Source organism: Heptranchias perlo, chromosome 10, assembly GCF_035084215.1.
Source record: "Heptranchias perlo isolate sHepPer1 chromosome 10, sHepPer1.hap1, whole genome shotgun sequence".
Lineage (NCBI taxonomy): Eukaryota > Metazoa > Chordata > Chondrichthyes > Hexanchiformes > Hexanchidae > Heptranchias > Heptranchias perlo.
Window position 1 is genome coordinate 44858155 of NC_090334.1, and position 21043 is coordinate 44879197.

General features: G+C 42.4%; 1 protein-coding gene across 3 annotated transcripts in view; it reads right to left on the reverse strand.

The window, feature by feature from the left end:
* The window catches only part of samd4a (sterile alpha motif domain containing 4A), a 162485-nt gene extending 156737 nt beyond the window's left edge, over positions 1 to 5748 (reverse strand). For 2 of the 3 annotated variants that reach the window (XM_067991589.1, XM_067991587.1), the window contains exons 1-2: positions 5228 to 5459; positions 3745 to 4275 (exon numbers count right to left, since the gene is read on the reverse strand). In XM_067991589.1, coding sequence (XP_067847690.1) covers positions 3745 to 3940 — 196 coding nt within the window. In that variant the 5' untranslated portion in view covers positions 3941 to 4275; positions 5228 to 5459. Of the gene's footprint in view, positions 1 to 3744; positions 4276 to 5227; positions 5460 to 5482 lie in introns of those variants that run through there. The other variant, XM_067991588.1, reaches the window with a different exon arrangement.
* Positions 5749 to 21043: the final 15295 nt, after the last annotated feature.

The window sequence follows — 21043 nt, forward strand, 5'->3', positions numbered from 1 at the left end:
AAATGCAAGTTTGTTCATCATTTTAAAAAAAGTATACAGTTCCATTATAATGATTGTCTCTCTCAAAAGGCCCAATAGGGCAACTTGAAGTTTTCTTGGTGAATGGGAAACAGAGAAAGAAATGAGTATGCCCACCTGCATGATGTCTTTCCTAAACAGATTCATAGTGACTTTAGTCTCAGTGAATAACTCTTCAAAAGATGTAAAAAAAATCTCAGACTATCAAACACAAGTTACAGGATTTCTTCTCAAATCCCACATAATTGCATTAGGTATCTGAAGCGTGGGCTTTGATCTGCCATTTAAAAAATACTGCTCTATCAAAAACAGAAATTCAGTGTTCAGACACAAGAAGCTAATAAGTAAACACAGTAGTTGCAAAGTGTAAGGCAATTCAATGGGCTGAGCAATAGAATGCTTTATCTCCTAATCAGATGGCTTGAGCTCCAGGGCGTGAATCTCCCTTTCTCAGTTGTAAGGAATCTTACAGCACCAGGTTATAATCCAACAATTTTATTTTAAAATCACAAGCTTTCGGAGATTATCTCCGATTATCTTTATTATCTTTCTCAGTTGTGTGAGGTTCACTGGCTCTCCAAACAACCTACTAGACGAAAGTCACAAGTATGAATTTGGCAGGGGGGGTGGGAAGGAGAAAGAGAAAAGAGAAGGAATCTGAATCTATCCACTAGCTAATGCACAAGTGCAAAAAATAATCAAGAAGGCTAATGGGATGTTGTACTTTATCTTAAGGAGACTGGAATTCACTCTCAAGGAGATTGGAATTCAAAAACGAGTTAGTAATGCTTCAGTTGTAGAAAGCCTTGATCATAACCCATATGGAGTACTGCATCAGTTATGGGCACTGAACCTCAGGAAATATATATTGTTTTTTGAAGGGGTAAATTGTAGATTCACTAGAATATGAAGGCTTAAAGGGTTAAATTATGATGGCAGGTTGCATAAACTTGGCGTGTATTCCCTTGAGTTTAGACAGTTAAGGGGTGATCTAATCAAGATGTTTAAAATGAAAAGGGATTTGATTGGGTAAATACAGAGAAACTATTTCCTTTGGTGGGGGAATCCAGAAGACGGCATGATCTTAAAACTGGAGTTAGGCCATTAAGAAATCAAAAAACACTTTTTCACACAGTGTAGTGGAAACATTGAACTCTCCCAAAAGGCTGTGGATACTGGATCAATTGAAATTTAAGATGGAGGTCGATAGATTTATGTTGGGGAAGGATGTCAAGGATTATGGAACAAAGCCAAGTAAATAAAGTTGACATACAGATCAGCCATGATCTAATTGAATGGCAGACAGGCTCGAGGGGCTGAATGGCCTACTCCTGTTCTTATGTTCCTAAATTAAACCCAAATTGGGGGAAATGCCACAATTTCCCATTATTCCGCTAAATTTATTCAATTTACTCACCTATAGGATTGTCAGTAACATGTTCATGACTTAGATCACAGGCTATTGAACTGGAGCCAGTGATCTTAATCCCAATAAGGCTAATGACTCCTCAAACCATAAACTAATACAGCTATACATAACAACTCCCCAAAATGATTAATAGGAATTGAAGGCTAATTTTTCAGACTCAAGATTGCTTTGGGAAGTGCAAAAAAAGTTAAGGGGGCATGTAGCTTTCTTTAACTACTACCAGTTCAATTCTCAGGAAGCAATCAAGCCTATGCCTGACAACTGACCTAAATTAGTTCCATTATCCTGTATCCTTTCCCAGCTGCTTAAGGCCACCACTACTATTTGAACCAATGCAGTTACTTCTTCAAACACTGTCACTGTATTACAGTATTTAAATAGCAATACTCTTTAAAAAAAGACTGCTGTACTCAACTATTGAAAGTTAGGGTTTTTTTAAAAAAAAATCTTTGTTTGTAGCTGTGCTTATTGATGATTTTTCAGGTTTGCACATCTAAAGTTTTTATCGTTTATTTCCTATTTCTGATTGGCGCAAAAGTTTATATCAGTCTTTGGAACTGAACACCATTGTACTCAAAACCATGACTGCTCTGAATACAGTTGATTAGAATTTCCCCTTGTCTGGGAAATGTAATTACAAACATATGTTTGTGCTTAACTGCTGGGCACAAAATATCACCTTTTACTTGTGAAATATAATCCTGCAATATATAGTACATTGTGGATAGAACAGGAAAGTAATGTAGAAAGTGAAAATTTGTAAACTTTCATGCAGGGGTTTCCCCCTCTCAATGTAGATTGTAAACCAAATAACGATTCATGAAAAAGACAACCGCCAAGAGGCCGAGAACTGCTCATAGCTGTTGCAACTTCGATTTAGGATTTTGTGCTTCAAGCAAGACATTTTCTAATGTTTTATGCTTCTAGACTGATCTATACATTAGTAACAGGATAACAATTTAAGAGGAGGTACTTCACTGAAGATCTCATCACTAATAGTATCATAGCAGATACATCACAGGAGGCGGCCATTCGGCCCATCGTGCAATTATTTTGGAACCAAATATTATTAATCAGTGGCTTTGCTTTGTAATCTTCACATTTTTGTATCTTAAACGCAAACTACATATGGAAATATTCAAATTCTACCTTCCCATCCCCCAATATGATCTCAGACTAGAATAGTTTTGTCATTGCTTGCTGAATGCATGCATAAATACCCTAGCAGCAGAGCATAGTACTGGAGGCTGTCAGCAAATGGCTGTACAGACAGCTGCCAAGTCTTGCAGGCTCCGTGCTCTAATATGGAACAGCTGGAAGAAGACTGTGCATTCTTTTCTCTGAGTAAACACTAAGGGCTCTGTTCAGTATCCTACTGCAATCAAGCCTAAAGAATTCCACCAATCGGTGAACACAGACTTCTATTACTTCTCCCCAATACACCCTTTGTATTCCCAGAAAAAAAACTGAAGATATACATAATTTGATCTGATGCTGCAACTTTTAGTCAATTTTAAACAACTATGTGGGCAGAATTCTTCCAGGTTCCACTATTCCACAAGTCAATCTTGCCACATTCGGTAGGATGAAACATTATAATACAAGGATTTTCATTCTTCACATAATATTTTCAGCCCTCAGCTTCTTCTACAAGTATGACAACGTGTCTCTCCGAACCGAGGGTGCATATTAACTTTTCAAAATTATATGCTAAATCATAAGGTTCTGCATTATATTTAATTAGACATTTTCTTTATAACAGAAGTCAACTCAGACTTTTGGCCTTTACTCGTGTGCTCAGTTTGAGAGAAAAGGGCTATTTTCCTAAAACCAGAATATGGTTCCAGCAGCGATTTAAATATCCTCCTTTTGGTTTGACGGTCAAGTAAAGATGAAATGGCGATATTCTTAAATAGAATAAACAAAGTTTGCGATCTTTATTTAACCAGGATCTGTATTTGTATGCGATACAGTATAAAGCTACGTGTAACTAAAAGATCGGAAAAGAAACCAAGCCACGTTGTCCAGAAAGCACAGGATACCCAGACTCTACGTGACAAGACTGGATTATTACACAGGAAATTGCAGAACAAGATGCATCAAAGCGTTTTACTCCTTACGTTGGTGATGTTGCTTGTATACCGCAATGATATACACCAATTGTCAATTTAAAAAGGTTATAAACCACATTTGTATATGGAATTACTAATTTGCAAGCGTTCCGCATCAATCTCGGATATGAATACCAAAAGCTTGGAAAAGCAGCATGAAAAAATAATTAGTTGCATTAAACTTACCGGGATCATTTGCCTCTCCCTCCAGAATGTGAAGCTCGGTACAATCGGACAAAGAATGCTCTAGGCAAATCTGAAGGAAACGAGCCTGGGTCCGGCTCACTCGTTTCAACAGGGTCAACAAAGCTACAGTTTGTTCACATTCATTCCACCCTTTAAACCATCCTGCAAGAACGCCGACTTGATCTCGAAACATCATGATTAAGGAACAGCCTCAGCACTCTGCGAGTTTATATCGTTGGGATTCTTCGACACAAGACCCCCCCAAAAAAATCTCAAGCTCAGAAGCATGTAGAGGAGGGGTTGTCACATTTTTTGTGGATCGAGTTGCGATTTTTTCTTTCCTTTTCTGTAGAATAACGTCACTGTTGACACGCTCCCTCTTCCTCCAAGGCGATCAACAGTGGGACAAAAATCTAGCAGGCACTACAAGTGCATCACCTGTCCAAATTAGCAGATCTCAGCTTCTAGATCTCCTCTCCCCACGGTGTCAATTTTAATCCTCAACGCCCGCATTCCCATGCATGGTTAAAACTGGAAGATAATTTAAAAGAAAACGGCCGTTGAAATTTACCGTCATTGAATGATAAATGGTTCAAACTTTACGCTGAAGCGATGGATCGCTGTTCTCCCCTCCCTCTGCCTGCAGTAACTAGTCATTCGTTACAAATTATAATACAGCAACTAGTTTAGGTTTGTAATTAAGGTTTAAATCGCCCAAACAATCTACAAATGGTCCCGAAACGATACGGTAATATGGTCTGAAGCAACATATTATGCGAGAGACCGGAAGAGTAGCCAGCCAACAGACTGTGTTTAAACATTTCCAAAAGCAATGCAGAGCAACGCAATTCCTCTGGGTTTAGGCCCAAAGCAGATTGACTAAGACTAAAATAAACTATCCACCCAAACCTCAAATACGCGATCGTCTGCAAACATCGCCTTGCCTGGGATTTTCCATGTCAGCCTGACAGAATGAAACCTTCCTTCAAACCCTCATGATGGACCTTAATATTAATGTTACCAACGGCGCCCTACCCCGTACAACACTGCGGAAACTCGCAGCAACTCCACAGGGGCGTTTGCCAGTGAGAGGTGGAGCAGTTTCATTTACAAAACAGGCGAGTTTATAAAATGTAGTTTTATAAAATATGTGAAATGAACGCCCCCAAACGACTACCAGGAAAAGTTAGCTCCGACCGATTGTGATAACGTGAGGGCTCAAAGGCAGAAGAGCTCGGGTTCGATCACGAAAAAAAACCCTCTTTAATCCTAAACGTTGACAAAACCAGCCCCCCCACCCCCAACACACATTTTACTGATCCTCAAAACAGAAAGCAGATCCTCAAATCAGCTAAAAATAACATGAAACGCGCAGCGTGTGTGTGAAGATTATTAATAAATGTGACTCAGAAGGGCTCCTCCCGGTTACAGCTGCAACGGCCGCCGCACTTTCTGTCTGTCTGTCTGTCCCTTTCACACTAACCTGCTGCAAGCTCCGCACCGCTCGGCTGTCTGTGGTTTACTTGGCGCCGCTCCGTGGGGGCCATCACGGCGGTCGCTGACTCCACAGCTGAATTTATTTTTAGGCTTGTCCCCGACGCCGGTCCCAGCCGCTTCCCCACTGATCATTAACATACAGCATTACGTCATGGGCCGGCCAGAAATAGAGGCCGCGGCCCGCCCCCAGGTATTTATACCAAGCTCGGCAGGGCTGGGCTTCCCTTCGTTTCGCACTTACCGGCCTGGATCCTGGCTCGCTCACGGTTCCACGTCTTGTTGCTAAGAGCTCGCCTCAGGGCACGCGCGCCCGCGCCGTCGGTTTTAATCAGCACGGAAGGTGAAGTTCCTCCAGCGATTATATTGTTAACCCGCTCCTCCTCCTCCGGCGTTTTTTGACTGAGGCACTCGTTCGTGTTTAAAAGCTGAGGTGGCCACTGCTGACTCTGTTCGGCAGCACCCGTACTGTTTACATATCATAAAGAGCGCGGTCCGTCAGTTCCATGCGCGCTCCCCGGACGAACTGGGGGGAGGGCGCGCGGTGTGCTTGATCACGTGATCAGGGTCAATTCATGGTGCGCTTCTTCTTACAATACGAGAAGACTTCTCATGCAGTTGCTCAGAGTGAGTAGTAATATAGGCTGTTTCATAAGTGAGAAAGGCGCTATACCATGCAATGAAGAACACCTCCGAGGTAATATATATCCATATTACTGATACAAAAAATCTTAAATAATACATGACATGCATCGTGTTAAATTCCTTATTAGTTTCCCTCTGTTGATGAGTGTCAGCTTTGCTAGTTCAACATTTTAAAAAATAAGGTTTTAGAAATAAAATTTGTGTGCATATTTGAGCTTTAGCTAAATATTAAAATATTTTAGTACAGTGGGAGGATAAACCATTACAGAATTTAGCCAGTTCTAAAACATGGTTATACAGAGTACATGCAGCATTTCCAGACCATTGGCTAAGAAATATATCACTAGGCCAGCTGCAGCAACACCCTGTAAGGTCCAGTTCTGCAAGTCATGATAAGTTTGCTACACCACCACAATGTACGTGAGCGCAAAGTGAATAAACTAAGTGATAAACCCACATAGTGAATGTACTACAATTCAGCAACTCTTAAACTCTGACAAGTGCGGTCAACACACCCAGGAAGACACCATATCAAAAGTACAATACTGGACACAATGCCAAAATTCAGACCCGGAAGAGATGAGAAAGTCGGGAGTCGCACATGTGCAAAGTGGTCATGAGGAGCACTGATAGCTTAAGTATATGAACAGGCCACAAACGAGGCCACTAAGCTCACACATATGGGTAGGCTGGTAAATATCAGGAGCAAGGATGGAGTGCTAGCTTTGGGAATTGAGCAACTTTTCTCTTTTTTTTCCTTTTAGGCCCCCCCCTTTTACAAGAAGGGGGGGGGGTTCAGGGTGTGTTTATGTGCAAAAACCAAAAGAATCAAAACCAAGTATCAAATTAAAATTTTATTTTCCTCGTCCAGGATATACTCCAGCCCCTCTGGTGCCCACCGGTCGCGGAAAGCCTCAAGCGTACCGGCAGACACCGCGTGCTCCATCTCCAGGGCCACCCGGGTGCGGAGCATTCCGTGAAAGAGAGGCAGTCAGTCCGAGCGACCGCCCCCACGGGCCGCGAGCAACCTGGACCTGTGGATGGCCACCTTGGACAGGCCCAGGAGCAGGCCCACGAGGACGTCCACCGAGCTGCCCGCCCCCCTCCTCACCGGGCGGCCAAAGATCAGGAGTGTGGGACTGAAGTGTAGCCAGAACCTGAGGAGCAGCCCCTCCAAATAATCAAACAGGGGCTGCAGTCTCCCGCACCCGGTGAACAAGTGAAACACGGACTCCTCCAGGCTGCAGAAATTGCAGGCGGCCTGGGTGTCCGTGAAATGGCGTAACCACCTATTGGACGCGACTGCTCTGTGCAACACTCTCCACCCCAGATCCCCGATGTAACACGGGAGGATCCCTGAGTAGAGAGCCCTCCACTGGGGACCCCCGCCTCCGCCGGACAGCAGGATGGTACGCCAGGGCGTGTCCGGGCGAGAGACGAGGGCGAGGAAGTGGAGAGTGTGCAGGAGCAGCCCGTACAGGAAATCCCTCCGCACGGAGGGAATTTCCGAGAGACGGCTCAAGTTGTGAGGCGCAGCCCTCCAAGGGAGGTTTCGGGGTCTGGAGCCGAGGAGGAATTCCGTCCAAACGGGGGTCAGGTCGGACGGGATGGCTCCGCACGCTTGAGCCGCCTCTACACCCCGAGTGGAGTCAGGGCCGAGCGCCGATTTCAACGCCTGGATGGCGGCGGCCGCGTCCCCGGCACGCCACGAGGACATCCGCGCAGCAAGCGCCCACGGCTCCAACCAACCAGACCCTCCGCCATCCAGGACGTCCCTGACTCTGGTTACCCGACCAGCCACAGCCCTCCGCTCCGTCAGCCACGAGCGGCCGAAGCCGACACCGCGGAGGAACGGATTCCCGAGCAGCGGCTCCTGCAGGATGGCCGCTACCCCCGACGGGCGCGAGCTCCGGCTGGAGGCAACCATATTCCAGACCCTGAGCAGATCCTGGTAAAAGACAGGCAGCTCCTGCAAAGACGTGCGGCCGCCCAGCAGCGAGATGAACAGGAGCTGCGTGTCGTAGTTCAGGCCGTGCAGCTGGCGGAAAAAGTACGTCGCCAGCGCACGCCACCTAAGAGGATCCTCAACGTACAGGTATCGCTGCAGCGTCCGAAGGCGGAAAGTTGCCACCTGGGTGCGGACGCACACCAGCCCCTGACCGCCCTCCCTAAGCGGGAGACTCAACACCGCGGCAGCGAACCAGTGCATCCCTTTGGCCCAGAAGAAGTCGACGAGCTTCTTCTGAATCTTGGTGACAAACTCAGGGGGAGGGATCAAAGTGACCAACCGGTACCACAACATGGCGGCCACCAGCTGGTTTATGACCAGCACTCGAACCCTGTAGGATAACACTCGGAGCAGTCCTGTCCAGCGTGCCAGGCAAGCGGTGACATTGGCCTCCAGCTCTTCTCAGTTCACCGGCCAGGCTTCCTCGGCAGGGCTAAGGTAGACTCCCAGGTACCGGAGGTGCGTGGTACTCCAGGCGAAAGGCCGTAGCTCCTCCGGCTGGGAGTCCACCCGCCACTAACCCACCAGGAGTCCGGAACATTTCTCCCAGTTGATCCTTGCAGAGGACGCCGCAGAGTACACCTTTTGGCACTCGCGCATCCTCCGCAAGTCAACGGGATCAGTGACCACGAGGAGCACGTCGTCTGCGTAAGCGGAAAGGACGACCTCCACGTCCGGCTCGCGCAGAGCCAGTCCCGACAGCCTCTTGCGCAAGAGGCGCAGGAAAGGCTCCACGCAGACGGCGTATTATTGGCCGGACATGGGGCACCCCTGACGCACTCCTCCCCCAAAGCGAAGGGGCGCCGTCAAGGATCCGATAACCTTTATCAGACACTCTGCGGTGGCGGCAACTTTTCATGGTCTAATATTGGGCCAGTTTTCACTTAAGAGGATAGTTTTTCATGCAGTATGTTTCAGAATGTTTATAGGGTTTTCCAAGCAGTATGGTATCAAACTAGGAAGCAGAGGGTCATGAGTTCAAATTGCAGCTTCCATCTGACATGCAAATTATCCTACTTTCAGATGATCTCCACCAGACCACTAAACAACTGTGGCTATTAGGAGCTCCATCTTGAGTTGGAGTAAAAACTGGTGAAAATGCATTTGTCCCTATCTAGAATCATCCCACTCTTATGGCTGAAGAAGGAAAGAGGACAGTGGAATGAATACAGCAATAGAGGAACTCTAAAGAGCAAAGCAAGGAAACGATGTGTTTTTTTAAAAAAATAGTTTCAGTAGATTTGAAGTACTTAAGTTGCCATGCATGGGAAGCACTTTACTCAATCAATGGCCATCAAAGTAAGAGCTGCACAACATGAAGAACAATCCAGTCTACTAGTATTTATTACTTAAGGGTGCAGTCATACTGCAAGTTTAGTGTTGGTGCGATTTCAGCTTTGCACTGACATAAACTTACATTATAAATTTCGAATCATGCAACGCAATCTTGGGGATTCAGGTGATATTATAAACCACAATAATGAGTGCTTGTCCTTCAATGTGTTATAACTTTGTAGCGCATTTCAAACCAACTATTATAGATTATGAAAACAATCTGTTACTAACCTTAAATCAAAAGCAAAATACTGCAGATGCTGGAAATCTGAAATAAAAACAGAAAATGCTGGAAATACTCAGCAGGTCAGGTAGTCTCTGTGGGGAGAGAAAAAGAGTTCACATTTCAGGTCAATGTTCTGACGAAAAGTCATCGACCCAAAACCTTAACTCTGTTTCTCTCTCCACAGCTGCTGCCTGACCTGCTGTGTATTTCCAGCATTTTCTGTTTTTATTTCTGTTACTAACCTTATTGGTACAGGTGCTCAAACACTGACACAGTAAACCAGAGACTGTTGCATGGAGCACTACCATCCAATAGGTATTTAAGCTATTTTACGGACTCCCAGGCTGCCTGTATCTTTTGCGGCCTGGATGAATCTGTGCTCCACATGTTCATTCAATGCGAGAGGTCCCTCTTCCGCTATTTGAAGGGGCTGCTCCTCAACTTCTGGCTTCACATCAGTCCCAAGCTCTTAATCTTTGGCCACCCGATACAGAGGGGGCGGGCAAGTCGGAGGACCTCCTCGTGAATCTGCTCCTGGGCCTGGCCATGGTGGCTATCTACAGGACTATGTTGGACGCGGCCCTTGGGGACGGTTGCTCTGGCTGCCTGCCTTTCTTCCACGGACTTGTCCGCACCCAGGTGGCCCTGAAAAGGGAGCACGTGGTGTCCGCTGGTATGCTTGAGGCCTTCCACGACTAGAGGGCACCGCAGGGATTGGAGTGCATAGTGAATAATAGTAATATTATTATTTAAGTTTATAAGTTTCCTTTGATTTTGTGGTTAAGTTCGTTTTTGGTTGTGCCCCTTTAAAAGGGGGGCATTTTGTTTGGTTTTTGGTTGGTGACACTGGGGCAATCAAGTGTCTCCTTATGGGTTATTTTCGAAATGGATACAATTAAAAAATAACAAATTCTTCAGTCAGTCTCATGAGTTTGTAAGAGTGACTGTACATTTTCACACAGAAAAAAACAAGTGTTTATGATAAATAATAGCTGAGTTTGATCATGTTTTTGTAACGCAGTAATAATCTTTAGGGTTCAAATTATTTTACAAATAGTCTTGCTCTACAACATATATTTTACTTATGAGAACATAAAGGAGAATTTATTTGATACGTAGTCAGTAGGTAATCTTAGCACAGTTTGGTGAGCTATATCTAGTGGATGGTCACGGGTGAATTACAGATGTGTGCATGTATTCTAAAATTGGATATGGGCTAATATCCACTTGAGCAACACAGCCAGACACATACATGCAAAATCCAAACCAATGAGTGATTTCACATGCCTCTAATTCATTGTCTGGCCATCTGTTATTTTCAATATTACTATCTACTATCATACTCAGAATGGACAATTTGCCATCACAGGTAGTTAGACAATTACAAATTTTCAAAAGTATATATCCTCTTTTGTATCTATTTTAAATACATGTTAAAGTAAAAACATTTATAAGTGTTTCTTTAACAGTTTAAAGTGCACGAGTCACACTTTAATGGCAGAAAAAAGGACTTATTAGTATGTTTAAGCCAAGCACTGATTCAGAGTGACAGTTGGACAGTAAAGGACATCACAAAAGTTGTGGAAGTGGGAAAGAAAACAAGAAGTAAGTACTAAAAAGTCAGGAGACATGGAGAAATGACAATGCAGAACAGAACAGTAAACTGTAAGGAGTGGGTGTAAGGATCAGGAGCTTGAAGCAAAAAGGACAGGAATATGGAAATACATAACAGCTTGCATTTGTTTATACAACGCCTTTAATATAGAAAAACATCCCAAGGCATTTAACAGAGACTTAATCAGACAAAAATCAACACCGAGACAAAGGAGATATTAGGATCGGGCACCAAAACCTTGCTCAAAAGGGTGGGTTTTGAGGAGGGTCTTAAAGGAGTGGAGGGCAGAGGGTTTTACAAAGGGAATTCTAGAGCATGGGGCCTAGATAGCTGAAGGCATGGACACCAATGATGGAGCGAAGGGAGGGGGCGTTACATAAGAGGCCAGAGTAGGAGAAATGGAGAGTTCTGGGGAAGGGGGGCATAGGAGGAGGTTACAGAGATAGGGAGGGGCGAGGCCATGAAGGATTTTAAACCCAAACATGAAAATTTTAAATTGGATATACTGGGGTAATGTAAACACATGTAGGTCAGAAAGGACAAGGGTGAAGAGTTAGTGGAACTTTGGTATGAGATAGAATACAAGCAACACAATTTCGGATGAGCTAAAGTTTACAAACATAGAGAATGGAGGCCAACCAGTAGAGCATAGAAATATTTGAGTCTGGACGTGATAAAGGCATGGATGAGGGTTTCAGCAGCAGATGTACTGAGGTAAGGACGGAGGCATGCCATATTATGGAGGTGGATGTAGATGATAGTGATAGTGAGAATATGGGGTTGGAAACTCAGTTCAAGGTTGAATGGGATGCCAAGGTTGAGAACAGTCTGGTTGAACCTGAGACATGGCAAGGGAGAAGGATGGAATTGCTAGGAAGAGTACAAAGTTTATAGCATAGCGGTTCATCCAAGACTGGATGATGGACAAACAGTCTGACAGCACAGAAGCAGTGGAGGGGTCTGGAAAGGTGGTGGAGAGGTGGTGCAGGGTATCATCAGCATACATGTGGAAGCTGACCCCATGTCTTCAGATGATGTCACCAAGAGGCAGCATGTAGGTGAGAAAGATGAGGGGGTCAAGAAAAGATCCTTGATCCTTACCAGAGGTTGGAGATGGGGTGGTAGTATGAAAGGACGGAAGGGTGAAGGATGTTTCTTTTGAGGGTGGGAGTGATCATGGTGGTTTTGAAAGGGTGGGGGACAGTATCTGAGGAGAGGGAGCCATTTACAATGTCAGCTAGCATGGGAGCCCAGAAGGGAAGTTGGGTGCTCAGCAATTTAGTTGAAATGAGGTCGAGAGCAGAAGGTGGGCCTCATGGACAAGATGAACTTGGAGATTGCATGAGGAGAGGAGAGAAACCAGAGAAAGACACAGGATCAGAGCTAAGGCAGGAGGTAGCCTGTAGTTTGGTGAGCAAGGGGAAGGTGGGGATGGGGGGTGGGAGGGAAAGCAACAGAGGCAGCTGAACAAATGGTCTCAATCTTAGTGACAAAGCTTATGAGCTCTTCGTACTTGTTGTAGGTAAGGGTGGAAGGGGCAGAGGAAAGGAGTTTAAGGAGACGGTTGGTAGTGGAGAAAAGAAGCTGGGTCTAGCTTTGCTCTCCAGGATATGCAAAGAGATTGAAAAGAAAGAGATATTTCAATAGGCAGAAACTTACAATTATGTTTTATTGATAATTCTGTGAATTCTGAATTATTGTTTCATGGGTGCATCTCAAAAGCAGAGAAGTTTTGTTAAACTTATATAGATCCTTGGTTAGACCACACTTAAGAGTACTGTGCATAGTTCTGGTCTCCATATTATAAAATATAGAGGCACCGGAGATGATGCAAAAAGATTTACAAGGATGATAGCAGAACTGAGAGGCTATATCTATCAAGACTGAACAGGATGGGGCTCTTTTCTCTAGAAAAGAGAAGGCTGAGGGGTGACCTGATAGAGTTCTTTAATATTATGAAAGGGTTTGATAGGGTAGATGTAGAGAAGATGTTTCCACTTGAGGGGAAGACCAGAACTAGGGGCCATTATTATAAGATAGTCACTAATAAATCCAATAGGGAATTCAGGAGAAACTTCTTTACCCAGAGAGAGATTAGAATGTGGAACTCGCTACCTACCACAAGGAGTAATTGAGGCGAATAGCATAGAAACATTAAGGGGAAGCTAGATAAACACACGAAGGAGAAAGGAATAGAAAGATATGCTGATAGGGTTAGATAAAGTAGGGTGGGAGGAGGCTCTTTTGGAGCATAAACACCAGCATAGACCAGTTGTGCCAAATGGCCTGTTTCGATTCTATAAATTCCATGTAATTCTATATATTAAAAGTCTTGGAAATAGAATGCACTTCCTGTAAACATCACATCACACTTTAACCAACACAATTCAGACATCACACGTCAGCGTATTCTCTAACGCACCATGAGCAACACTCCACTAGCAGATCTCCTGTGGCATTGCTCACAGTGAATCAGATGTTTTATTAAGAACAAGGCTGTTATGCCAAGTAGTATTACTGTCATATCAATAATGGGGGCGATCCTGGTACCTTGCCGCACTGGGATGGGGAACCCGGATCTGGCAGTACTGGGTTGGAGGTCTCAGGGTCTAGTAGTACTTTGAAGGGACAGGGGGTGTCTCAGGGTCTGGGAGCATTGGGACAGGTGTCCCAAGGTTCCAAGTAGGGAGAATTCTTCGACTCTGACAGGACAGAGGAGATGGTTTTTGGACCATTATAGGAGGCCAGAGTCTGGCAGTATTTGGGGGTTGCTGGGACCAAGCAGTATTGAAGAGAGTAGGGTGCAATACCCTTGTGTGGGAGGTAGACCAGGAGAATGGGATGCAAATTGCCATTGGCCCTTCAGACATTAACCTACCATTGTGTTCCCACCCATCAGTCTCCTCCCCAACCCATCTACAGCCACCTTTGTGCCCACGGGTATCCTGGATTACTTTCCCCATCGTTAGACCATCCCTAGCTTTATAATCCTGTCAAATAATTTAAGCTTTAATTTTGTGCTTCTTAAAATTAATGAATTGAAAATCATGGGCTGGGGGAGAGCAATTTCCTGATATGCATTCCTAGCATGCACCAGGAGTGTCAAATTGAAAAAGTTAGCACACTATTGGTGAGTTCTTTGATTTATAGTCTTTAATAAACATAATTTATCAACAAAAAAAACCTATACTCAAAAGATTATTGTTTATGCAATTTCCAAGTTTTTATATATATTAACATTCCTTAACTCTCAAAAATGATTCAGATGAGAGAGATTTTGTAAACCGAATTTTTAACAGCAATAAACATTCTTTATAAACAACTCTGTTTTTCTTTTCTAATCATGAACCAAGAAACCATAATCACCGTGCTGCTGTTCACTGGTATTGTCTGTTGTTAATAAATTTAAATAAATGTCGGACTTACTTGAAAAAATTCCAGTTTCCAATTTCTTGCAAAGAGCTTTAGAAAAATAAAAAAAAACCTCTTAGGATGACGAGACACATCCTTCTACCCTTCAATTCCTGTTGATGAGCAGATTGCATGCTGAAAAATTCTGCAAAAATACACATGTTCAGAATCCACAACAGTGCTTGAAAGCTGTCCCAACTCCTATGCAGTAAAAATATCAAGTTGAAGCCGAGGCTTTTGAGAGAGGCTGGAGCCTTGAAGTAAAACATTAATGAAAGTATTAAAAGACAATTCAATGAGTACTTCTAATCATGTTATTATGAAATATGTAATTTTTCAATTTTTATATTTTGTTTAAGCTCTTAGACATTATAAATCTCAATTACTGAGAAAGAAAAGGTGGTAGAATTATTTTTGAAAAAGCATTTTGAGTAGTCTGATTGATTCATTAATAAACAGTGACAGGCAACTGTTTACATAAGAAAATTATTTATAAGGAATTTCAATGTTAAATGTGACAAAAAAACATGACAACTGAAAGTAAAGTTTGTGAACACGAAGTGTGTATACAAGCAAGATTTTTATATATCGGTAGATTTTCCATGCTGCTGCTCACAATGAGTCTGAGAACATGAGTAAGTGTTAACATGCTTTTAATTATTTCTTGAGAAATTTGAAGCAATTATGATTTTTTTATATGATGCACAATGTAGGTATGATGGACCTATGCTAGCCACAAAACATTTACTTTTACCAGTGTCTTTTGGGAGTCCCTTGCTTTTGTTGGAGAGAAAAGGTAAGGAAATAGTTTTTGTGTAGATATATATCGATGGATAGATAGATTATGGGAGAATTTAGTAGAAAGATTTCTCCTGTAACTTTCAACCATTTAAAAATAAGAGTTCAAACTATAAAACTGATACGCCTTACCACAATTCACACTGGTGCACCCCATAATTAATTTTGCCATACTTTTAGACCTGAACTGCTGTGTGGGATGAAACTGTGTACAGTAGATTTTATGAATTTGGATTCCTGGTGCAAAGCTTCACTCACCAGGAGTGCATATTGGGCATTCAGTGCCCCCTGCAGGATTTTCTGCCAGCAGCACCACCTCATAAAACATACCCTTACAGCTCTATTATTTGAATGACTTTCTGAGAAGCAATTTAAATATCAACCTATAAATGCCTGATTTAATCAATTATATAAGGTCATCCTAACCAATGGGGTCAACACTACCTTTGACTGCTTGAGCCACAAAACAACATAATAAAACTGTGAATCAAAAGCAAAATACTGCAGATGCTGGAAATCTGAAATAAAAACAGAAAATGCTGGAAACACTCAGCAGGTGAGGCAGCATCTGTGGAGAAAGAAACAGAGTTAACATTTCAGGTCAATGACCCTTCCTCAGAACGCTAATAATAAAATTGTGACTGTACTAATACAGAATATATTGACACAGTGGATTTTTCATACAAAGTTGTTGGCTACTTGGATATACAGGAGTTAAACATCATGTTTGACTACGAGGAGAGCTTGGGAGCAAGTTTCAAAACAAAATCAACTAAATTCTTTAAAACATTAAAATAGTTCAAAACCATCAAAATAGGAAAACTCTGCATGAGACTGAGAACTCTGTGCTGCGGGAATATCTATTCACAGGAGAGAAATAGCCCTGGGTTAGGGTGAAGGAGCAGAATAAATCAATGTCAGAATCAACAAATCAACATCAAACCATTTCAACTATACTTGTGAAAATCTGTGAGGAGAAACCAAGAGATCTGTGCCATATTAGATAGCCTGTTTAACATTAGGTGATATTCTCTGGAAAAACAGTCTTTTCAGAACAGATTTTATTTGTACTGAGCTGAATATATAGGGAATTAAGAACAAGTCTATTTTGTAATTTAAAAAGTCAGTTTGTTGAGATGTTGAGAATTTAATTGTAGAATTTGGAATTGTATTCAAAAGCATTGATAATTAAAGAACCATCTCTTACTTTTGGAGAAATAAACCATTACTGCCTTGTAAGGAAGCAAGAGAAATAGAGAAACGTAAAGAACAAGTGAAAATCTACCAGAAAAGAGCCTGAGACCTCTGAGAAAACAGTGTGTTAACTGTAAACAAACACATTTTGTAAGGGAAAAAAGACTGTTCAAAACAGAGCACAGCCAAATATATAAGAAATTCAACAACAGGAACAAAATCAGCTAAATAGCTACATAATTCTGTTTTGTAAAATATATAGAGTTTGTTGAGACAATGGGGGTAATTTTCAACTTCGCCCCCCGCCCTATGATTTAAATGGGACGAAAATCAGGCAGGTTCTGCAACAGACAGGCATCCCGCCCCGCCCAGGTGGCGAAGTTGAACATTACGCCCCAGGACTGAAAAAAAAAGTTGAAATGATAAAGATGGGAAAAGAACTGATTCATTTTCCCCACCCACGCTCCTCTGAACAAAATCACTATTGCTTTTGAGGAAATACTGTTTTTTGTAAGAACAAAGAACTTTCGTAATAATATCAATATCACAATCAAAAAGAAAATCTGAGGACGATTCTGCATAGGATTGGGAACATTGCTGCAAAGAGTATTAGGATAAAAGAGGAAAAAATCTACATCACAAAAGAAAAATAAACTTCAAAACTAATCAAAACTTGTAAAGTTCTGTGAGGAAAAGCCAAGAACTTTGTGCTGCAAGTAGACAGTGTGTTTACTGCAAGCAGACAGTCTCAAGAAAAGGAGTCTATTCAAAAGATTGAGTGTTCAGATGAATAAATAAGTAATTAAACAACAGGATGTAAGTGAACAAAATGCCCATTGAATTATTTTACATTTTTTTTGTGATAGAATCAGAGAATAGGAAATTAGAGATCAAAAAGCACTGATTCAGTTACCCCATGCCCTCTTCCCTACTTGCAAAAAAATTCATAATTAATTTAAGAAAACTACTGCTTTATAAGAAAATAACTCAAATAACACAAACAAACAAAAAATTAAGGCAGAGTCTGCACAGGATTAGGAACTCTGCTGCAAGAATCAAAGACACTGAAATTACAGTCAAAATAATTGCTAAGTTTTCCCCCCAAAAGCACACTACTACATTCTGTTATATAATAAACAATTGCTGGGTTTCAAGGAAACAAAGGAATTGGAGAAATAGTACACATAATAATACTGAATTGAGGAGCTTACATTCCTTGAATCCCATATTATGTGAGTTACAGTAAAATAGTGACTATCAAAAATAGAAAGTTTGTTAAGTGAGATTGTGGACATGCTTTTTGATGATGGCAAACTCATTAGTTTGAGAATGTCTGACTTCCTGCAAGAACCGTGATGCACCAATCCAGAAATGGTATTACGACCATTTTGTCAAGCACAAGATGTTGCCAGTGGTACAAGGCTCTACTTTATTGAAGACCAATGATTTTGATAGAATCATAGAAGTTACAACATGGAAACAGGCCCTTCGGCCCAACATGTCCATGTCGCCCAGTTTATACCACTAAGCTAGTCCCAATTGCCTGCACTTGGCCCATATCCCTCTATACCCATCTTACCCATGTAACTGTCCAAATGCTTTTTAAAAGACAAAATTGTACCCGCCTCTACTACTGCATCTGGCAGCTCGTTCCAGACACTCACCACCCTGTGAGTGAAAAAATTGCCCCTTTGGACCCTTTGTATCTCTCCCCTCTCACCTTAAATCTATGTCCCCTCGTTATAGACTCCCCTACCTTTGGGGAAAGATTTTGACTATCTACCTTATCTATGCCCCTCATTATTTTATAGACTTCTATAAGATCACCCCTAAACCTCCTACTCTCCAGGGAAAAAAGTCCCAGTCTATCTAACCTCTCCCTATAAGTCAAACTATCAAGTCCTGGTAGCATCCTAGTAAATCTTTTCTGCACTCTTTCTAGTTTAATAATATCCTTTCTATAATAGGGTGACCAGAACTGTACACAGTATTCCAAGTGTGGCCTTACTAATGTCTTGTACAACTTCAACAAGACATCCCAACTCCTGTATTCAATGTTCTGACCAATGAAACCAAGCATGCCGAATGCTTTCTTCACCACCCTATCCACCTGTGACTCCACTTTCAAGGAGCTATGAACCTGTACTCCTAGATCTCTTTGTTCTATAACTCTCCCCAACGCCCTACCATTAACGGAGTAGGTCCTGGCCCGATTCGATCTACCAAAATGCATCACCTCACATTTATCTAAATTAAACTCCATCTGCCATTCATCGGCCCATTGGCCCAATTTATCAAGATCCCGTTGCAATCCTAGATAACCTTCTTCACTGTCCACAATGCCACCAATCTTGGTCTCATCTGCAAACTTACTAACCATGCCTCCTAAATTCTCATCCAAATCATTAATATAAATAACAAATAACAGCGGACCCAGCACCGATCCCTGAGGCACACCGCTGGACACAGGCCTCCAGTTTGAAAAACAACCCTCTACAACCACCCTCTGTCTTCTGTCGTCAAGCCAATTTTGTATCCAATTGGCTACCTCACCTTGGATCCCGTGAGATTTAACCTTATGTAATTACAAATAACATTGAACAGTCAGATGAGTGGCTAAAAAAAAATCATTTTGGCTTTGATGGAAATGAAAAGCAATCAAGAAGTGTAACTGCTGAACATCAGGAAACTGCACATAACCTCCTGCTTAGTCTGGATCATTGATTTATTCAAGATGAGATGCTGTCAATGTTCCAACCAGGGATCCAATCACGTTTCTGTGGTGCTGATATCTTTGTTGAAACCCATGCTCTATAATTCATGCACTAACACATGAAAAAATGAAGTGGCTATTATGTATTGCATTGTTATTTGTAATTTTATTTTGTTTTTATTTCTGTTGGCACTTAAGCTTTTATGAGCCTTTATGCCAGCTGTTATTGTTTCTTGCCCCCCAGCTCCCTTTATTGGCACCAGAGGGAGTGCCAATAGGGCTACTTCAAACTGTCTCGTTCAGGGGAACAGCAGGAGCTAGAGAAATGTCCTAGTCAGGCTGACCGAGAGGGCTGTGCCCTCCCACTGCACCCCAGCATCTTCAGAGTGGTTACATTCTTCACTTTGGCAGACATTGTGCTGGTGGAGGCTCCTCTTCCTTAAAACTGTACCGCATATGTAATAGATCGATATACTAGCTTTTATAAAAACATTTCAGCCTTTTTAGGTTTCCTACAAATTTTCCAGTATAAATTACTTACATGAGGGACAGTATGCACAGATTTCTAAATTTGTATGAGGCGAGTGAAGTCTGGCAAAGGGGATACGTTTCACTACTGACTACTAAAACTACACTACCATCTTCACAATACTTGGGCATCATTTTCATAGAAATACAATATTTCTTTTTTTAAGTGCATAAGTGCTGAAAATAAACAACCGGCCCATATTATATTGTCACCACTACTGCCACATCTTGGCCATTCTTGACTGGCTTATGCAATAATGCCCTTTCATGAGGTTCTCCAATACCCTTGATGCCACCCTACAGTGGGTGTATGTGCAGGTGCCTGTTGCGCAGCACTCTGTTGTGTAGCTCCACGTGGTGGAGGTGGACGGCCTGCCTGGCGATGTTGGTTGTCCTCCAATGGAGTGATGAATGCAGCAATGGACCCCCCCGCCCCCATCCTGACAGTGTGAGTTTGAGGGGGTCCACAAAGTAGGTAAATGTGTTTGACAGCAGAGTTTAGGGTATGATTTAATAATTTGGAGTGTGAAGACAACAGTGTGGCAGGCAAAACTTTGTCTGAGGTGACAGAGTGCCCTGCTGCAATGAATGAATGAGGGTTTACCCCGCACCTGTTAAATGGACCTTTGCAGCTGCCACTAGCCCTTGGCTGCTAACACGTCTGTTTAAACAGGGATTGTTTCCCCCAAGCATAGGAAACATGCTCTGGGTAGTCCAAAATCCAAATCCTCCTAAAATCTCCAACTAATGAGGTCTGTAAATGACCTCAAGTACCCAGATAATGATCTTAAGTGTGAGCCAACTGGCTTTGATTGCCGGTGGGAGTCCTGCATGCGGGGGCTGCGCGCGCACCGATTCGTGTCATTGGGGAAGCCGGAATTGGGTGGGTTAGAGCCGAGCCCCCCACCACAAACGCACCCCTTGATATTTAAACATGATCATTTATACAGTCTAAAAATAGAAAAACTGCTTGGTTTTGCCATCTTGTGGAATATTGTAGTCATTACATAACGTTTGCTGAATTTCAGGAGCTGCACAAGAATATTTTTTGAATACAGATTCAAAACAAAACTCATGAAATTATATAAAGCATAATTGCAATTGATTGCATCGAGTTGTTTGGATTGTTATCAACAATTTGATCTGTTTTTATAAAAGGCTCATACCTACAATTCCAACAGCTTTGTTGCTTTTTGATATATGCATAGCATAACCTTGTTAATAACATTTCAGGGAAGCGGGAAGCAAAAAGCCAATTGGCTACTTCTATAGGTCTAATTTTGAACAAATGCAAAATAAAATTTTTAGTCTTAGAAGCTGACACGTGAATAG